Source organism: Clarias gariepinus, chromosome 12, assembly GCF_024256425.1.
Source record: "Clarias gariepinus isolate MV-2021 ecotype Netherlands chromosome 12, CGAR_prim_01v2, whole genome shotgun sequence".
In the NCBI taxonomy this organism is placed as follows: Eukaryota; Metazoa; Chordata; class Actinopteri; order Siluriformes; family Clariidae; genus Clarias; species Clarias gariepinus.
Genome location: NC_071111.1, coordinates 5936195 through 5952926, shown reverse-complemented (window position 1 = coordinate 5952926; position 16732 = coordinate 5936195). Strand labels below are relative to the sequence as shown.

At 40.2% G+C, this 16732-nt stretch overlaps 2 protein-coding genes across 2 annotated transcripts; one reads left to right on the top strand and one right to left on the bottom strand.

The window, feature by feature from the left end:
• Positions 1 to 1518: 1518 nt before the first annotated feature.
• On the bottom strand, positions 1519 to 10041 carry prdm4 (PR domain containing 4). The gene is made up of 12 exons (XM_053508280.1): positions 9910 to 10041; positions 9695 to 9751; positions 8347 to 8468; positions 7942 to 8130; positions 6311 to 7045; positions 5773 to 5922; positions 5231 to 5349; positions 5004 to 5089; positions 4760 to 4887; positions 3355 to 3786; positions 2949 to 3117; positions 1519 to 2175 (listed from the first exon to the last, which is right to left on the bottom strand). Exons 3-12 carry the CDS (start codon positions 8465 to 8467, stop codon positions 1842 to 1844), a joined length of 2463 nt encoding a protein of 820 aa, XP_053364255.1. The 5' UTR covers position 8468; positions 9695 to 9751; positions 9910 to 10041; the 3' UTR covers positions 1519 to 1841.
• A 130-nt stretch (positions 10042 to 10171) lies between these two features.
• On the top strand, positions 10172 to 16010 carry psmc2 (proteasome 26S subunit, ATPase 2). Its single transcript, XM_053508354.1, has 12 exons — positions 10172 to 10364; positions 11411 to 11448; positions 11533 to 11614; positions 11721 to 11820; positions 11919 to 12050; positions 12139 to 12211; positions 13105 to 13200; positions 13287 to 13451; positions 13537 to 13624; positions 14833 to 15035; positions 15535 to 15631; positions 15739 to 16010. Exons 1-12 carry the CDS (start codon positions 10295 to 10297, stop codon positions 15894 to 15896), a joined length of 1302 nt encoding a protein of 433 aa, XP_053364329.1. The 5' UTR covers positions 10172 to 10294; the 3' UTR covers positions 15897 to 16010.
• The last annotated feature ends 722 nt before the right edge of the window (positions 16011 to 16732 follow it).

The following is a 16732-nucleotide window of genomic DNA, read 5'->3' as shown; positions in this document are numbered from 1 at the left end:
TATCTTCGAAGTAACATGGAATGCAGTGCACCAATGGAGGACGTAGTGCAGTCCCTTTCTCCAGAGTTACTTGAGCAAGTGTGAACATGATGACAAACACATACATAAAGATAATGCACGCTTTTTAACAAGGCAAAAAACTTCTGGTCACTCCAATACCCCATTGTCTCAGTCTGTACAACTTGCGCTAAACATCTTCCAGAGATGGTCAACCTGAACCGCCCAATGTGTAGCAGAGTAAAAGGCGGCTCGCGGAAACCTTGTGTGCAATGTTCCTGTGCTTGCAAAATAATTGGACAGTAGATGTTTGCAGCATTGGACAGTAGATGTGACGGACTGTACTTACAGACAAAAAGGGCATTCTTAGTTTGGAGTAATCACGGGACTTTTAGTTGTGTAGCAGTGTTTGCAATGATGTTTTTGCAGGGCTTTGAAATAAACACTTTCATACTTTGTTACATACTGGTAACTCTTGCGCCATTGCCAATGTCCCCATATGAGGAAGTCATTCGTTTTCAAAACCATTTCCTGTTCAATGGCAATACTTGGATTTTATACTTATGCATCCATCCATCCAGGAAAATCTGTAGTCCAACGAGGGACCGTGGAGGCCAATGCTTATCCTAATCTGTATGTCTTTGAATGTGTTTCCTTATGTGGAGGGAACCAGAGAACCTGAAGGAAACCCACCAAGTAAAGAGAGAACATGCAAACTCCATACACACAGAGCACAAACGTGAGAATCGAACCCAGGAACTGAAAGTGCAAAGCGACACTAAGCCATCGTGTCCTTATAAAACTCATCAGGTCCTACTAATCCCAAATGACAGGGGGAAAAAAACGCTCGGCATTAAGAGGTTAAATAAGCGTACCTGTTTCTTCTGTACTTGGACTACCCCCGCCCCCCCCATTAAAAAAATATATAATAAACCCTTCCCAACTGTATTTGATTGATGGTATCCCAGTGTAAGGATCTATCCAATGACGGAAACTTCAAATCACTTTTGGTAAGTTGTCGTGGATAAGAGAGTCAGCCAAATGCCTAAATTCGACTCGTTTCTCTCCGTACGGTAAACAGGATAAACTATGCGATAATTTCCAGTGTGATCCTCCTTTGCCCAAGCGTGGCTGAAACCGTTTCCTCATGTCTTATGTTTTCTTTTATTGTACCACTAGGTATCTTAAATGAGTCAGATCACATGATCACCAGAAAGGTTCGACTTTTTTTAAATGCCGAACATTTCGTCGCCATTTAAGTTGTTGATCTTTTATTCCACCAATAAAAGATGTGAGTGATTGTTATTCGACTAATTATGGGTGCTATTAAGTAAATTGTATTCTACCTTCTACTTCACATACACACCGACTTTCATAAAATCTATTAATTCGCTGTTGAATCAGCAATAAGGCACAACAAAGCAGCATAACAAATACGACTGACGTGTTTACGTCATGTAATGTACAACAAAAAAAATCAATCTGCAGTGTGGCTAACAAGATTTCTATAAACTTATTTATTTATTTATAAACGACCTCATTTCCTATTGTATCATAGCTTTCACAAAAATTATACAAATAAATAATAACTTTAAAGTCAAAACAGACTTCATTAAACTGATAAACATTACCATGGCAGTGTTTCACATACAATACAGCGTGTTGTTTGTTTCTGCATCGTTTAATCTGAGCAACTTTCATCTGCATGAATTGTTCCACATACGGGAGGAAACAAATCGTTGTTGAATGTAACAAAAACAGAATGTAAACCGAATATAAACATGATGCTAAATAAATAGTGCAGTTCAAGCAGGATAGATCGAATGTGAAATCACAGTGAGAGGTTACAGAGTCTTGTCTGAGGAAAACCCGGCCATGCCAGCGTCACACTCTTTCCTCTCGTCCGCCGCTCGTAAATCTCTTTCCTGCTCTTCGTCCGGTTCCTCTTCCTCGTCCCCGTCTTCATCATCGCCCTCCTCGTCGTGGGCGGCCCCTCTGGCTGCCTTGGGGCCCTTGCAGATTTTTAGGTGGCGTGTCAGGTGGTATTTGGTGAGGAAGCCCTTGTTGCATTTTTCACAGATGAAGTCCCTTTTCCCGTCGTGGGAGTTCAGGTGCTTCTTAAGGTGATCGGTTTTGAGGAACTGCTTGTCGCACTTCGGGCACGTGATCTGGCGATCGCTGCGGCGCAAACATACAGAGACAGACTAAGAGGGTATGCGACAAGAAAAACACTCAAGTAACCGTTCATTTTCTACATACAGGAATACAGTACATACAGGAATACCACAATTTTCAGACATTTATTTGCAAAAAAGTCTGGAAACCATTTATCATTTTCCTTCCACTTCAGAATTATGTGAAGCACTTAATTATATTAATTATAAATATATACTTAGCACTCATTGTGTTGATGTCTGTGACGTGACAAAATGCGGAAATTAAAGGGGTATGAATACTTTTGCAAGGCACTGTAGATAAGGATTGTCAACTTTCACTAATTGACTCTTTAAATTATATCAAATTATTTATTTAATATTATTTTAATATAATATTAAAATTGTTGATATTGTTGATATTAATTCTTTACTATTTTATTTCTTCATTGATTTTGTTCTTAATTCTTTACTAAGATAAGATAAATCTTTATTTGTCTCACTGTGGGGAAATTTCTCATTTTTGTTATTAATGTTTGTTTTTAGTTTCTTACCTTTTATGTTTAATGTAAAATGCCCTTGGGTGCTTGAAAGGTGTTCATGAATAAACTGTATAATTATTAATATTATTTATTATGTCTTTAGGCACTTTGCAGCCTGCCACAGTAAAACATTTTTTTCCCGTTTCAATTCAACTTAATTTATTATAAGGAAATGAAGGGGGCTCAATACTTTTGCACAGCACTATAAGGCCACACCCTTAAGAGATGTTAGCATATAAAATGTACAGGTTCTTACAGAGAGTGTGAATACATGTGCTGCTTCAGGTCCTGCTTCCTGTTGAACGTCTTGTCACAGTGGTCACACTTAATGTTCTTGGATCCTGTATGGATGACCATGTGGGACTCAACATGAGCTTTCTGGGTAAAGGACTTCCCACACACGCTGCACCTGAAGTTCTTCTGACCTTTAAGATGAGAAAATCAAATCATCAAACGACATTTGTATCCGAGATGATTAGGTTGGGGTGCCAAAACTTTTTATCAGCATAAACAGTGACGCCGTGACATCATGCTTGAATAAATACTAATTTAGCATGAATCAGGTGTAAAGCTCTTGAAAAAAAAAAAACGACATTTTTAACAATTCATGATCAAAGCTGCTGTTTCGGACCAAACCGTAAGTTCTGGTACTGTTCTGGTACCTGTATGGATTCTCAGATGCATCCTGAGGTTGCTCGGGTCGCTGAAGGCTTTGCTGCAGTAGCTGCACTTGTGCGGCCTCACACCCATGTGGCCCATGAAGTGCACGTTGAGTTTAGTGGAGGTTGTGAACGCCCGCGAGCACATGCTGCACTTAAACTTCCTCTCTCTGCCGTGACGTTGAGCGTTTCCGCCGCCGCCGGACTGACCGTCAGCCTGAGCCTGGCACTGCCACGCCGGAGACGAGGTGCCACTGGGGGCCTCGCTGGCCAGCTTCTCCTGGGGGTGTGGCTGACTGTGGACGCCGTGACTGGGGTCTTCCTGGGAGGGGCTGTGGCTGTGGGCGTGGCTGCCGAGGTGAGATTTAAACTCTGAGAAAGAGGTGCATTCTTTTCCGCAGTGACAGATCTGACCCTCTGGAACGTGCGGGACGCCTGCAAGATAGGTTACGGGAATAATGTTAGAGTTGGAAAGGCTCGTAGCGTTTAACAAATGCTCATATAAGTAGGACTTGAAATAAATTAAAGAATGTGAAGATGATAGGACATTTGTAGTCATGCTTTTTGGGGGTAAAGTGAATTCTGTCTTACTCCACCGTCAATCACAGCCACACTGGATATTTGTTAGTGTAGTGCCCATCACTATGGAATAGACTCAGTCTGGACTCATCAGGTCACATGACCTTCTTATATCGCTCCAAAGTCTAATCGAACTAAATGTTAATTTTGGCAGCTATTTTAAATTTTAGTCTTAGTCCCAGGATAAATGTCCCTGTTAGTTTTTAATCACTTCTTATCCAATTTTTGTTTATTTATGTTTTAGTCAACTAAAAGTCTGGACTTTTCAAGTATTTTAGTCTATTTTTAGTCAATGAAATATCCATATTTTTTATACTGTATATACTGTATATATATATATATATATATATATGAATGTACACACTTTGACTGTTCCTTTGGGTCACAATCATTTGCTTACCTATTAGCTTAATGTGTTTGGCAACTGTTTACCTATAAAATAAAATACATCACAACATTATGATGTTAACGTGTGTAACGAGGCTGTAAAACTGGGTGACTATTATGGGATGCCTCCACGCGTCTTTTCAGGTTTGTGGTATTTTTCCCAGCGATTGTGTTTCCCCCAATTATATGTTGACGAAAGATAAAGACCGATGTTTTATTGGTTTTTATAACCACATGCGTCAACAATATTGTTTATTGATATCCGTGTCGTCTCGCCATCGTCTCGTCTTAGTCACATTTTCATAGCTTTGATCTTGCAACGTTTCCGAACGGCTTGTCTCGGAGGCAGGAAAGGTTTCTAACATTTATTGGAATGACCTCAGTTATGGAGGACCGGGAGTAGAATTTGTGAGACTCTGCCTAAACCTGAACGCGGTCTTACCCAGCTGTCTGCTGTATTCCCTGCTGTAATAAAACAACAGCTCCTGCTCCGGGAGAATCTCTCTGGACGTACAGAAGAACAGCTTCCCGTTATCTATATACGCCACAAGATTCTGCTCCTCCGTTGTCCTGCAAAACAAACACAAACAAACAAACAAACAAACAAACAAACAAACAAAAGCCCAGGGTGATTATCTGATTATCTGTGAAGGACGTTAACGTGTTAAGACTGGTGATCATGGTACCTCGCTTTCCTGACGAACATCATCCAGTTGCATTCGTGTTCATCAGTCGTCACGATACAGAACTCCAAGATGCCGTTGTGGAACATCTGAAAAATTAAAAACACATTTTTTTCTGTTTCTAGAAAGAGTTTTTTAAACCTAACGACTATTTTAAATCAAAAGAATGCATTTAAGGAGCACTACTGTATATGTTTTAAATGCATTTTTTTTTTTAAACAAAAACTGACCTTCCAGAGTTGGGGCGTGTCTTTATCAGTCCAGTCGGAGAGCTCTACGCTGCTGCAGTGCTGTCCAACCATCGGGCCGAAGCAGGTCCTGCTGGGAATCGTGTCCCGGGCAAACACACCTGAGGAGGTAAAGCTGTATCTATGACGTCTTTGAGACAAAGGAGTTTACGTCTCTTTGGAATACATACATATGATATTTGACACGGTTCTTAATTCTGCTTTCTAAGGGGCGTTCAAGTCAAACCGAGACTTGTGATGCAATGTCTAATGAATAAAACCATAAAAGTGATTGACATTTACAGAAGACCTCAAGCGCAGTACCGTAGTCTTAGCCGCAGTAAAATAGGTGCATTAGTGTAGCAGGGGATTATATATAGAAATAAACTGAATATAAACATCTTGTTCTGTTTTTCTGCAGAAACAAAAGTCCCGCTTTGACTTGAACGACCCCTGGTAAAAAACATGAAACCATGCATGAACAGGATTGTTTTTCTAACGATGTTTGTTGTATATTTTTTAACAGGACAAGTGTCTTTACTGACCGTTGGGCTCGTCGGCTACAGACACACGCAGGCAGACTGGGCGGGGCAGAGAGAGGCGGGCTCTGCTCTGAATGGGCGTGTCCGGGATGAAGGTGACGGGTCCGTGTTCGGGACAGTCGGAGCCGTACGAGCGCTCGCATAACGTGCACCCTAAACACACGTTTTTACAGAGATTGGATTAAAAGGTATTAAAGCTGCTATTAACCTTAATTACGTTCTAACAGGATCAAAGTAAAAGCGGAACAGGCAAAGGATGTGAAAAAGGAAATACAGCAAGAAAGAAACGCAATCCACATCTGTGTGATCTTTCTTAATATTCTTTTTTTTCTTTTAAATGTAATTGAAATTGTAATTTTTTTTAAAGACATTCCTTCGCAGGTACTGAATGTGGTGACGTTTTCTGATAAGAGACGTTTATCAGAAGGAGTCTCCAGTTCCAGTACTATCCCTGATTATTTTCCAATACGTATTTAAGTCGACCTGAGACTTAAAAATCTAACAATGTTATCTAAATGAATAAAACTTTGATTAAACTTACAAATAGTGAAGGCAGCGTTCATGGTCTCCTTGCTCGCAGTGCCGTTCTCCAGCTGCAGTGTGGAGTTCACCAGGACCAGACTGTTATCCGGGCCGAGAGACACCTCGGCGGTGATCGGGGACACGTTGACGGGCTCCAGTCCCATCCCTGAGCTGTGCAGCGAGACGGGTTCCAGCTGCGTCTGCGCCGCCATGGCGCCGGTGAGCACCACGCTGACCACGCCCGAGCCGAGCTCCCCGTTAGAGTGTAGAGCTTCACCCAGAGAACCCGGAGCTCCGGTTCCTGAGCCGCTCCCTACACGTCCGCTCATGTGTTCCTGCTCCATCACCACGGGCAGCTCGAGCCCGGGGCCGTGCAGGGTCATGACGCCTCCCTCCAGGCTCTCGTGGGGCTGATTCCTGCCTCCGAGGGGCTGCTGCGCGTCTGCGGTCACGACCACTCCGTCCATGGTGGCCAGCTCCTCTCCCATCCCGTCGGGAGACATGGGGCTGTTCACGCGGGACTCCATCGCCAGCCCGGTGGCGTCCAGCTGCACCTCGTGAGCGCCGCCCTGGTGGAGATCGGCCTGCCGGGAGTCTATGGACACCAGGCCTTGTTCTAAATGTCCGCCGGCACCGCTGTAGGGGTCGAGGGATGAAGGGTTGCTGCTGGGCACGGACAGGGTGGCGTCCATGTTAAGGCTGCTGGGGTGGATGTACTGCGGCGGGGGGCGGTCGGCCAAATACGACAAAATACCTACAGGGGCAAAAAAACAAAACAAAACAAAGACGCAGATAGACGTCGATTCTGTCTATTTTATATTTGTTAATCTTAGTCATGTGACATAGGGGTCAGAGTGCTTCATTTTGTTAGTTTGGAAAGTATTGGCACCCCTAGGGAAATTTTAAATCCGCCCTTTTGTATTTTATTTCTTATTAAAATGCCGTCTGTGTGTGTATTTTTGTTTTCTTTGAGAAAGATAATGATTTTCCTAGACAAAAATATTTCTTTTAATTTCTTTATCTTATTTAAAGACAAAAAAATATTTAAGTTACATAACCTAGAAAAAAACAAGTTAATTGCGAATACCATCAGCTGAAAAAGAATTGGACCAAAAACAGAAAAACACGAAATAGCCGTTACCATGGTGATAAAAGCGCTTAGTTTCATTTGCATTCTGTTTAAACCGTTGTAAAAAATGTATTTAGCGTATTGGTGATGAAATAACTAAAGAAACAGCTTGAACTAAGAAGGGTGAGAATATAAAATCAACAGACTTAAAATATAATAATTTAAAAATAATAATAATAATAATAATAATAATAATTCAGTTTTTAACATAATTAACAATTCAAATCAGCTAATTTTATATAAAAAAAATCCTTTTAAAATCACTTAAAGGGATCATTAAAAAAGGAAGAAAAAAAATCACTGTGTCTATTTTATTCAGATTTTTTCTACATTTTCACATCAATACATCATTTATTTTCAAATTTTCTTTAGCTTTAGCACTAAAATATCACACTGCTCCTTTTTAAAACAAAATAAAGTTTTGCATTTAACTAATTTCGTGACACATATATATCATAGAAAAGTATGATGATATTATTATTATTATTATTATTATTATACAGTGTGTTTGTGGTTGTTACCTGGGAGGATGTGTCTGAAATAGCTGCTCTCCAGGTGAGGGTACGGTGGAGGAGGCAGGGTGTAGTTCCTCTCCGGAAGGCCACACATGACTCCTCGGTCTGCCAACGGCCCCATGGGTAACATCAGGGACAGCGCTGAGGGGAGGGGCCCGAGAGACGGCCCGAGGCTGGGGATGGCGACCGGCATCCCTGTAAAAAGCAGCAGAGAGAGATATCGATTCATTTCGGTAAATCTTGTGTAATCTACTAGCAAACAATATTTATTACCTATTTACAAAACTTTATACAGAGCAAATCGACTCACTGGTTACGACATTATGGTCCATTATACTGTATGATGCATGTTTAATTAGGAATAAAACCCTCATGATAATACGATAGTCGTAATGACGCAAGCGCTCTGACCTGGAGTGGTAATGGGGTTGTGGCTGTGAGTGGGCGAGGTAGTAAGGCCCAGGTGACTGGCACTGACGGAGGGCACGCTGAGCTGGTCCATGCCAACCGGACTGAGGTTCATGTCGTTCATCCTGAGCAGAAAAGAAGTATTGACGTAAATCAAACTCATCAGACACAAAAGTCTAGAACAACGTTAAAGAAAAACTTCAAGCAGAGTGTCCAGAAGAGAATACAGACAGACAGATAGATAGATAAAAAGACAGATATATCGCCCTGCATGCATTAATATTTTACTGGACCACCTTCTGCTTGGATTACTGTATGGCCATGGCATTGTTTTAATAAGCTTATTCAATGGCAAAACATTTATTCCTATCCAGAGTCACATTAATTTCTCTCCAAGATATTTGTGTTGTATTGATGTTAATAGAGTCAGACATCTGTGTAAAGTCTTCTCCAGCACATCCCAAAGACTCTCAATGGAGTTAAGGTCTGGACCCTGTAGTGTCCGATCCATGTATGAAAATGATGTCTCGGGCTCCCTGAACCTCTCTTTTACAATTTAAGGCTGATGAATCCTGGAATCGTCATCTTGGAGTATGTCCCATGCCATCATGGAAGAAACAATCCATTGGTCATTCAGTACATTCAGGTGGTCAGCTGACTTTATTTTATTTCCACATAACCTTACTAGACCTGAGCAACTGAAGCAACCCCAGATCATAACACTGTCTCCAGAGGCTTGTACAGTGGACACTATGGGTGCATCACTTCATCCTTCTCTCTTCTTACCCAGAAGTCTAGTCCCACAAAGTCTAGACTTAAACAGGCTGATTATGTGCGAAAATCCTAAAATGAGGCTAAAATAAAACAATTCTGAATGAAGAGTGGGCCGAAATTCCTCCACAGCGATGTGAAGGTGGCACAATCAGGTATTAGGTTTAATTAAAAAAAACTCAGGCACTGATTTCACAGCACTGCAGATAGATAGATAGATAGACAGACAAACAGACAGATATATAGACAGATAGAAAGATAAATAGATAGATTTTGTGCTTCATGGTGGAGCTTTGCTTTGACATTATTCTTCACTTGTACAACTGAGTTCTGTAAGGAAATATACAGTTGTAGAGCTATTAGGTGGCAAAAGGGGGATGCAGGAGCGCACTAATGAGTGGCAAAGCTTATTTTAAACACAGATATACTTTAAGATCAGCTTATAGTCCATGGATCACCCATGCGGCGTCATGCAGACACACTGATCATGACCATCAGTCAGGAATAAGAGCTTACAACAAGACTTTAAACATTTCTAACAAGCACATACAATCAGTTTCAGTGTAACAGCACTACTTACCTAAAGGCTTTGATCTCACTCACAGGTTTATTGTTGTTTACAGCTACATTGTTGCCACTAAAAAATATTTCCTTCAGTTAATAACTTTAATTCATCACTGTATTACAGTAAGGTATCAACACATGCATGTACAGGAAGAATGCACACAGTCTCTACAGCTTGTCTTAAACTTAACACTGCACAATACAATTTGATTAATACGTTTAAATACTTACAATCAGATCTAAAATTTACACTTTACTTATTTATTACAATTTTAGAAAAAAAAATAATGAGAAGAAAACAATAACATAGCTAAACGATAAGGAGAGAAGACGAGAAGGAGAAAAAGAGAAAGCCTTTTTTTCAAAATAAAAGACTTAACGACGATTTTGAACAGGAATTCATCGCTCAGAAAACAGGAAGTGGTTTTATTTTATAAACCGGATATTTATGCAGCTTACATACCGGAAGTGAACCGGAAGTGAAGGAGAATGCTAAGCTAGAAAACCTGCTGTGTAATCTTGCCTCGGCTTCAACCGAAGAGAAGCTCAATACAAGCAACGGCAAGAACAATAATAATAATAAAATAGAAATTATATATACAAAAAAAATAAAATCATGCCGGATTATTTAGGAACTGAGCAGCGTAAAGTCAAAGAGGAGGAAAAAGATGACGGGCCAATTCGAGGTATAATTTAATTGTTTTTAACATGTATTTTTCTAGTTAGCGCTTTAGCTAAAACTGCTAACATACATAACCAGCGCTTTGTAAAAAAAAAAAAAGGAATCTACATTTTCTGATAAAATAAAATATCAGTATATGATTAATAAAAATATAAGGAATGAATAATATTTATATAATAATTGTTGTCAGGTAACGGGAGTTAAGCAGGACGTTAGCAAATTTGGCTAATTGATCAAACCCAACATCTACATTGGTTACTAGTGGGTGCAAAAGTTAGTGCCCCCACATGTATTTGTATTAACTTTAGGCAATATTTACAAGACTGTTCAGTTTATTACCTCATACTTATTTATAAGCAGCCGAAAGGCCAACAACAACAAATTATTTAAAGTATAACATCAAATGAGGATGTGTTGCTTATTATTACGCCAAGAATGTACACCCCTTAAATAAGTGCAACCCCTTAAATAAGTGCAACCCCTTAAACAACAACCCTGAAAACCTTTGCACATCATTATAAACATATGTGAGATGTGTTTACTTAATAAGTTTCTTTTATCATTATTATTTTTTTTGTAATAAATTACTGGTTGTGTGCTGTAATGATATCACTTCAGTGTATGAATTGTTTTAAGTTTTCTTTAAATCAAAATAAAAAAATTGCATATCTATGATACTGTATATGACTGTAAGTTACAAGAATGTCTCTATTCCGCTAGTTACTGACCGACTAAAATTTATTAATGTAAAAGATGAAACTGAGAGGAAGCGAGGGAACTGGAAAGTCGCATTGTGATTATTTTGCCACATATTGTGATTTAAACGGTGATATTTAACTAATAATTACACACCATTTTGTATTTAAATCGTATCAGTTAAATCAGTCTTTTGTATTACACTATAGCTATAAGGTAAAAAGAAATCATCCCAGAGTTCTTGATATTTTACTTGTTAGTCCAGGTAATAGCCATTTTATTTTTAAACAGAAACATTTTCAAGTACATTCTCTTGATTAACATTGTTTTTTTCTTCTTTTTCTTCTTCATCAGCTTTGGATGAAGGAGACATCGCTCTTCTTAAGACTTATGTGGGTACCATTTGATTTACACACATTGTTATGCCGCATATCGTGTAAAGTTATTAAAGCTGACACGCGTTTGTTCACGTCCAGGGTCAGAGCACGTATTCTCGTCAGATCAAGCAAGTCGAGGACGACATCCAGCAGCTCCTGAAGAAGATCAATGAGCTCACAGGTACGGTGAGACTGCAAGTAAAAATGGAAGTAGTTAAGTTGGATGAATAGATAAAGCTCCTGTTAGTCGTTGTGTGTTGTGAGACATGTGTTTGTGGATCGTGCAGGGATTAAGGAGTCTGATACGGGGCTGGCTCCTCCCGCGCTGTGGGACCTGGCTGCTGATAAACAGACGCTGCAGAGTGAACAGCCACTGCAGGTGGCCAGGTACGAGCTGCACGTCCTACAGTCTTAAACTTATTAATTATTAATGATTGAGATCACTTTCTCTCATCACGAAGATGTAATATTTCTGACCGTACCAGGTGCACCAAGATCATCAATGCCGACTCTGAGGACCCAAAGTACATCATTAACGTCAAGCAGTTTGCAAAGTTCGTGGTGGATCTGAGCGATCAGGTCGCCCCAACCGACATCGAGGAGGGAATGAGGGTCGGGTACGTAGCCAAAAGGCAACAAACAACTAACGCATCGCTCTGAAAAAGGAGGAATAGAGATAATGTTTTGTGTCCTCTCATCTTGTAGCGTCGACAGAAACAAGTACCAGATCCACATTCCACTCCCGCCCAAAATCGACCCCACAGTGACTATGATGCAGGTGAGGAACCGAACCAGAACCGTCTGAGCAAAAAAGCAATCAGACCGTGTTAGAGGCAGCTGGTTCCAGCAGCCCTGTTTCTTCTACTTACTTAATACTTATCCAGTACACATCCTCTTCTTTAGCTCCATTCGCATGGGATTAGTATCACCTGAGGACCTCCAGTCATGTGTAATAATTGCGGAGGATGTCTGTGATCTTAATCCTGTGTGAATCAGCCATGTCTGTAATGACAAAAAAAAAAAAAAAAGTAATTTAATTACCTACCATATTTCACAGAACACATGATATCAGTCCCGTGTAAATCATGTGAATGTCATGAATGTCTAATTTGCTGGGGTCTTATATCATTTTTTTTGTTTCTTCATTCATTCAATTCATTTGTTTTGTTTCTGCGTTGGAGTGCTTTAAAAATATTTTGGGTCCTGTGTCGTCTCGCTTTACACCATACGACAAAACAATGTGCAAAAAGATTCGATTTTAACTCTGTGAAATGTAAATTTAAAACATAATTATGTGTTTGTTTAAACAAGTGCGGAAAGGGGGTGGAAGGAGGGCTATAATGTTGGCTTTAGTGCGGTTCCTCTTACCACTATGAAGTTGGCAAATGTTTTATTCCTCTTGTTCCACACACACTATTGTTCCCAATAATTACAACTTTAACGAACAACATTACGCATAGTGCAGCTGTTTATTGTTGTGTTTAATGGCCATAAAACAGATTAGTTCCTGTCGTTGCTTGCCTTATAGCAATCATTCCCTCATTTTTCATGTTCTTAAATTAATAATAATAAAAAAAAAGCCTTAATTTACACAGAAAATTCCCTGTCCTATTAGAACAATGAATAAAATCTTCTGTGCCTCTATAACAATAACTCTATGTTGTCGATCAGGTGGAGGAGAAGCCAGACGTGACCTACAGCGATGTGGGAGGCTGTAAAGAGCAGATCGAGAAGCTCAGGGAGGTGGTGGAGACCCCTCTGCTGCATGTACGTCCTCACCTAAACATTAAATACGCTTGTGTTTACTTCCTGTCTTCTTCCTGCTCTGAGCTCGTCTGTGTTTCCCCGTTTAGCCGGAGCGCTTTGTGAACCTGGGCATCGAGCCTCCCAAAGGCGTGCTGCTGTTCGGACCCCCAGGAACCGGGAAAACCCTGTGCGCTCGCGCCGTGGCCAACCGCACCGATGCCTGCTTCATCAGAGTCATCGGCTCTGAGCTGGTCCAGAAGTACGTGGGAGAGGTGAGGCGACGTCACCGCTGTACACACACTACTACTGTTGCACTACTGTGCGGTGTCTTACACAGAACTCGGTTTTTCTCCTCAGGGAGCTCGGATGGTTCGGGAGCTGTTCGAGATGGCCAGAACCAAGAAGGCTTGCCTCATCTTCTTTGATGAAATTGATGCTATCGGAGGTAATGATGAAAGCGTCCGGCACTTCCTTCACGTTTATTGAGTTTATTATGCACACCTGACACCTGAATGATTGACAGCTGTGCAGGTGATAAATTTTGTAAGCTCCTTAACTTTTTCATTTCATTAACATTAGTAACATTTCGGCTTTCCACGACCTTTTACACATGCTCTGGTGAGACGTCCCCGCTTTCTCTCATGCTGTACAGCGACTGTTAAATTCATCAGCGTAATGTGATAAACAAATCAGTGCTGTGGTTTGGTCCAGTTTCTTTCATTGATATTTGATATGTGCATGATGTGATTTTAATCATGTCTTTTTTATATTATTTTATTATTTATGTGAAGCACAGGAAACAAGTTAAACATTTTATTGCAAGCAATGATGAGCGGGCCCAAGCCCCTGAACACCTTAGCACTTGAGCATGTTAACATGGGTTTTAAAGGGACATACCAGTACCACTATGACATAATTAACAAATTTTATGTTAAAGCCACAGATGCTGAAAAAAAAAAAAAGTTACTCAAAATGTCAATTTATTAAACAGTTTTTAACGTAAGTTTAATGCATTATCATGGCTAACCCGTTTGAGATATCAAAAATCCCTCTACAATTTTGCATTTGTCTTTAAATCACATCGGCCCAGTTTGGTGGTGATCATATAAATCCCCTACGAGGAGTTTATTTAAATCCATCGGGTGTGTTTTTGCAAATGACCCAAAATAACCAGCCTGAGCTCTAAAGGTGTACCGGGTTTCGCATGCAAGTGTGTATGAGCTATGCAGCAAAATTCCGGGGCCCCGGGCCACACCTGGGGCCCAGACTTTCAGGCGTCCTAATGGTAGCAGATTCGTGTTGGTCAATTTTCAACAATTTTTTGAGCTTGTTTAAAGATGCCCAAAAAGCCCCAGACGGTGGGGGAAACAAAATCCTTAGAAGAACAAGAGGCCCTTTACACACTGACGACATGGGGCTGATGTCATGGTGCTTGGGCCCAAAATAAACACATTGCACCTTTTATATATTTATTTAGAGATGCTACCAGACTGTTTTGGACAAAAACGCAATAAAAGATTATTTTGCAAATTGTATTACTATAACCTCTAATGAAGTTACAACCTCGGCTCCTCTTAAGAAATGAATATTTTAGAGTTAAAACAGACGCTGTCCTGCATCGTCACGTCTGCACTCTGTCTTGTCCTTGTCCAGGAGCGCGTTTTGATGACGGAGCCGGAGGAGACAACGAGGTTCAGAGAACCATGCTGGAGCTCATCAACCAGCTAGACGGCTTCGACCCCAGAGGAAACATCAAGGTCCTGATGGCCACCAACCGACCCGACACTCTTGACCCGGCCCTAATGAGACCCGGCCGTCTGGACCGAAAAATCGAATTCAGCCTGCCGGACCTGGAGGTGAGGACGGTTTATAAGAGCGTTTAAACAAAATTTTCAGAGATGGCTCCAGATTAATATCTGCATCCGTGTGTGGAATGTGTTTTTCATAAGTTAAATCTTGGATCCATCCCATAATCTTCTGTTGCTAGTTGCTAAGAGAACAAAATTAAATAGGTTGGGCCTAATTAGCACCCTAAAAGTAAATATTTACACAACAATTCAACAATATAATTTTTTTATAGATAGATGCACAAGGCCGAGACAATAACAGTATCACTCGTCATGTTTATGAATATTCTTCTCATTTATCTTTAAACCATGAACTCTGTATTCAATATGGATTCAATATTCTATATATTCATGTCTAATAAACCACCACCAATACATGAGTATGAATCAAGTATGCAAGATGTGTGATATCTTCTAATCTTGCACATGATTGGACCAAAGTGATTGAGCTCCTGCTTAAAAAAACGCATCATATTGATGATACTTACCTTACTTTTATTTCTCCCAGGGCCGCACTCACATCTTCAAGATTCACGCTCGCTCCATGAGTGTAGAGAGAGACATTCGGTTCGAGCTGCTGGCGCGTCTCTGTCCCAACAGCACCGGTACGGACGCTTTCATCCTCGCATGCACTACTTGTTTTTAAAATATAAATATTTTTTTTTATAAAGTTTACAAAGACTGACCATATGTCTGTAAACTCGTGGTCTAGGTGCTGAGATCCGGAGCGTGTGCACGGAGGCGGGCATGTTTGCCATCAGGGCTCGCAGGAAAATCGCCACAGAGAAGGATTTCCTCGAAGCCGTAAACAAAGTCATCAAATCCTACGCCAAGTTCAGCGCAACTCCACGATACATGACCTACAACTAAACCCGCTTTCTCTTCTTTCTTTCGGAGAGAAACAGGCCCAAATGTGCTTATTGTTTTTTTTCCTTTAGTGTTATAAATAATAAATAAAACCGTACCACCATTAAAAAAAAAAAAAGACTTGAGACTTTTTAATTTTTTTATATATATATATAGATCCTTTTATTATACAAAGTACCTCTATGAAGCACAAAATAGTGTTACATTATAGAAACTACACACAAGTACGCAGCTTCAGGCTTCATAACAAGGCTCTCTCTCTCTCACACACACACACACACACAATCACAGTCATATATGAACACTTTTCAGACTCGGTATCATCCAAGTCTGTGTGTAATCATTGATTGTTTCTGGTAGAAGAATTTTAAAAACAAAAATGGTACCAGCATTTGTTTGTGTGCACTTACATAATTACATTAACCAGCCAAAAAAAAAAGTCATCACCTCATCAGAATGATTAAATTACTGGAAATGAAATCATTTAAAAATGTTGTGTTTACTCGGGTTATCTTTGTGTAATATTAAATTATTCTAATCAAATCAGTTTTAAGTGTGACAAATATGCAAAAAACTGGGGCAAATTCTTTTTCATGGCACTGTATATATATATTATGCAAACACACAGTCAGTCATATGTAAAAGTTACTACCCCCTCTTTAAATCCTTCGTGTTTTTGCGTAAAAACATAATAGAAATCATCTGAATCGTAGCGAGTACCTGTATTAGTCAAATACAACCGAAGACAAATAGCAACACTAAGTACCCCACTACTGCTTCCACTGGATAGTAAAGAAGAGTAGATTAATTGATCATGAGCAGGTGTGCAGACGTTCTGG

Bases quoted from the DNA above. Each gene is read 5' to 3' on its own strand.
- prdm4 (XM_053508280.1), bottom strand. From the start codon at position 8,467: ATGAACGACATGAACCTCAGTCCGGTTGGCATGGACCAGCTCAGCGTG. The intron at 5,923-6,310 runs GTAAGTTTAATC...ACGTGTGTTTAG, and splicing joins GAACGCTGCCTTCACTATTT to GGTGCACGTTATGCGAGCGC. The intron at 2,176-2,948 runs GTAAGAACCTGT...TTTGCGCCGCAG, and splicing joins CACATGTATTCACACTCTCT to CGATCGCCAGATCACGTGCC.
- psmc2 (XM_053508354.1), top strand. From the start codon at position 10,295: ATGCCGGATTATTTAGGAACTGAGCAGCGTAAAGTCAAAGAGGAGGAA. The intron at 10,365-11,410 runs GTATAATTTAAT...CTTCTTCATCAG, and splicing joins AGATGACGGGCCAATTCGAG to CTTTGGATGAAGGAGACATC. The intron at 11,615-11,720 runs GTACGGTGAGAC...TGGATCGTGCAG, and splicing joins GAAGATCAATGAGCTCACAG to GGATTAAGGAGTCTGATACG.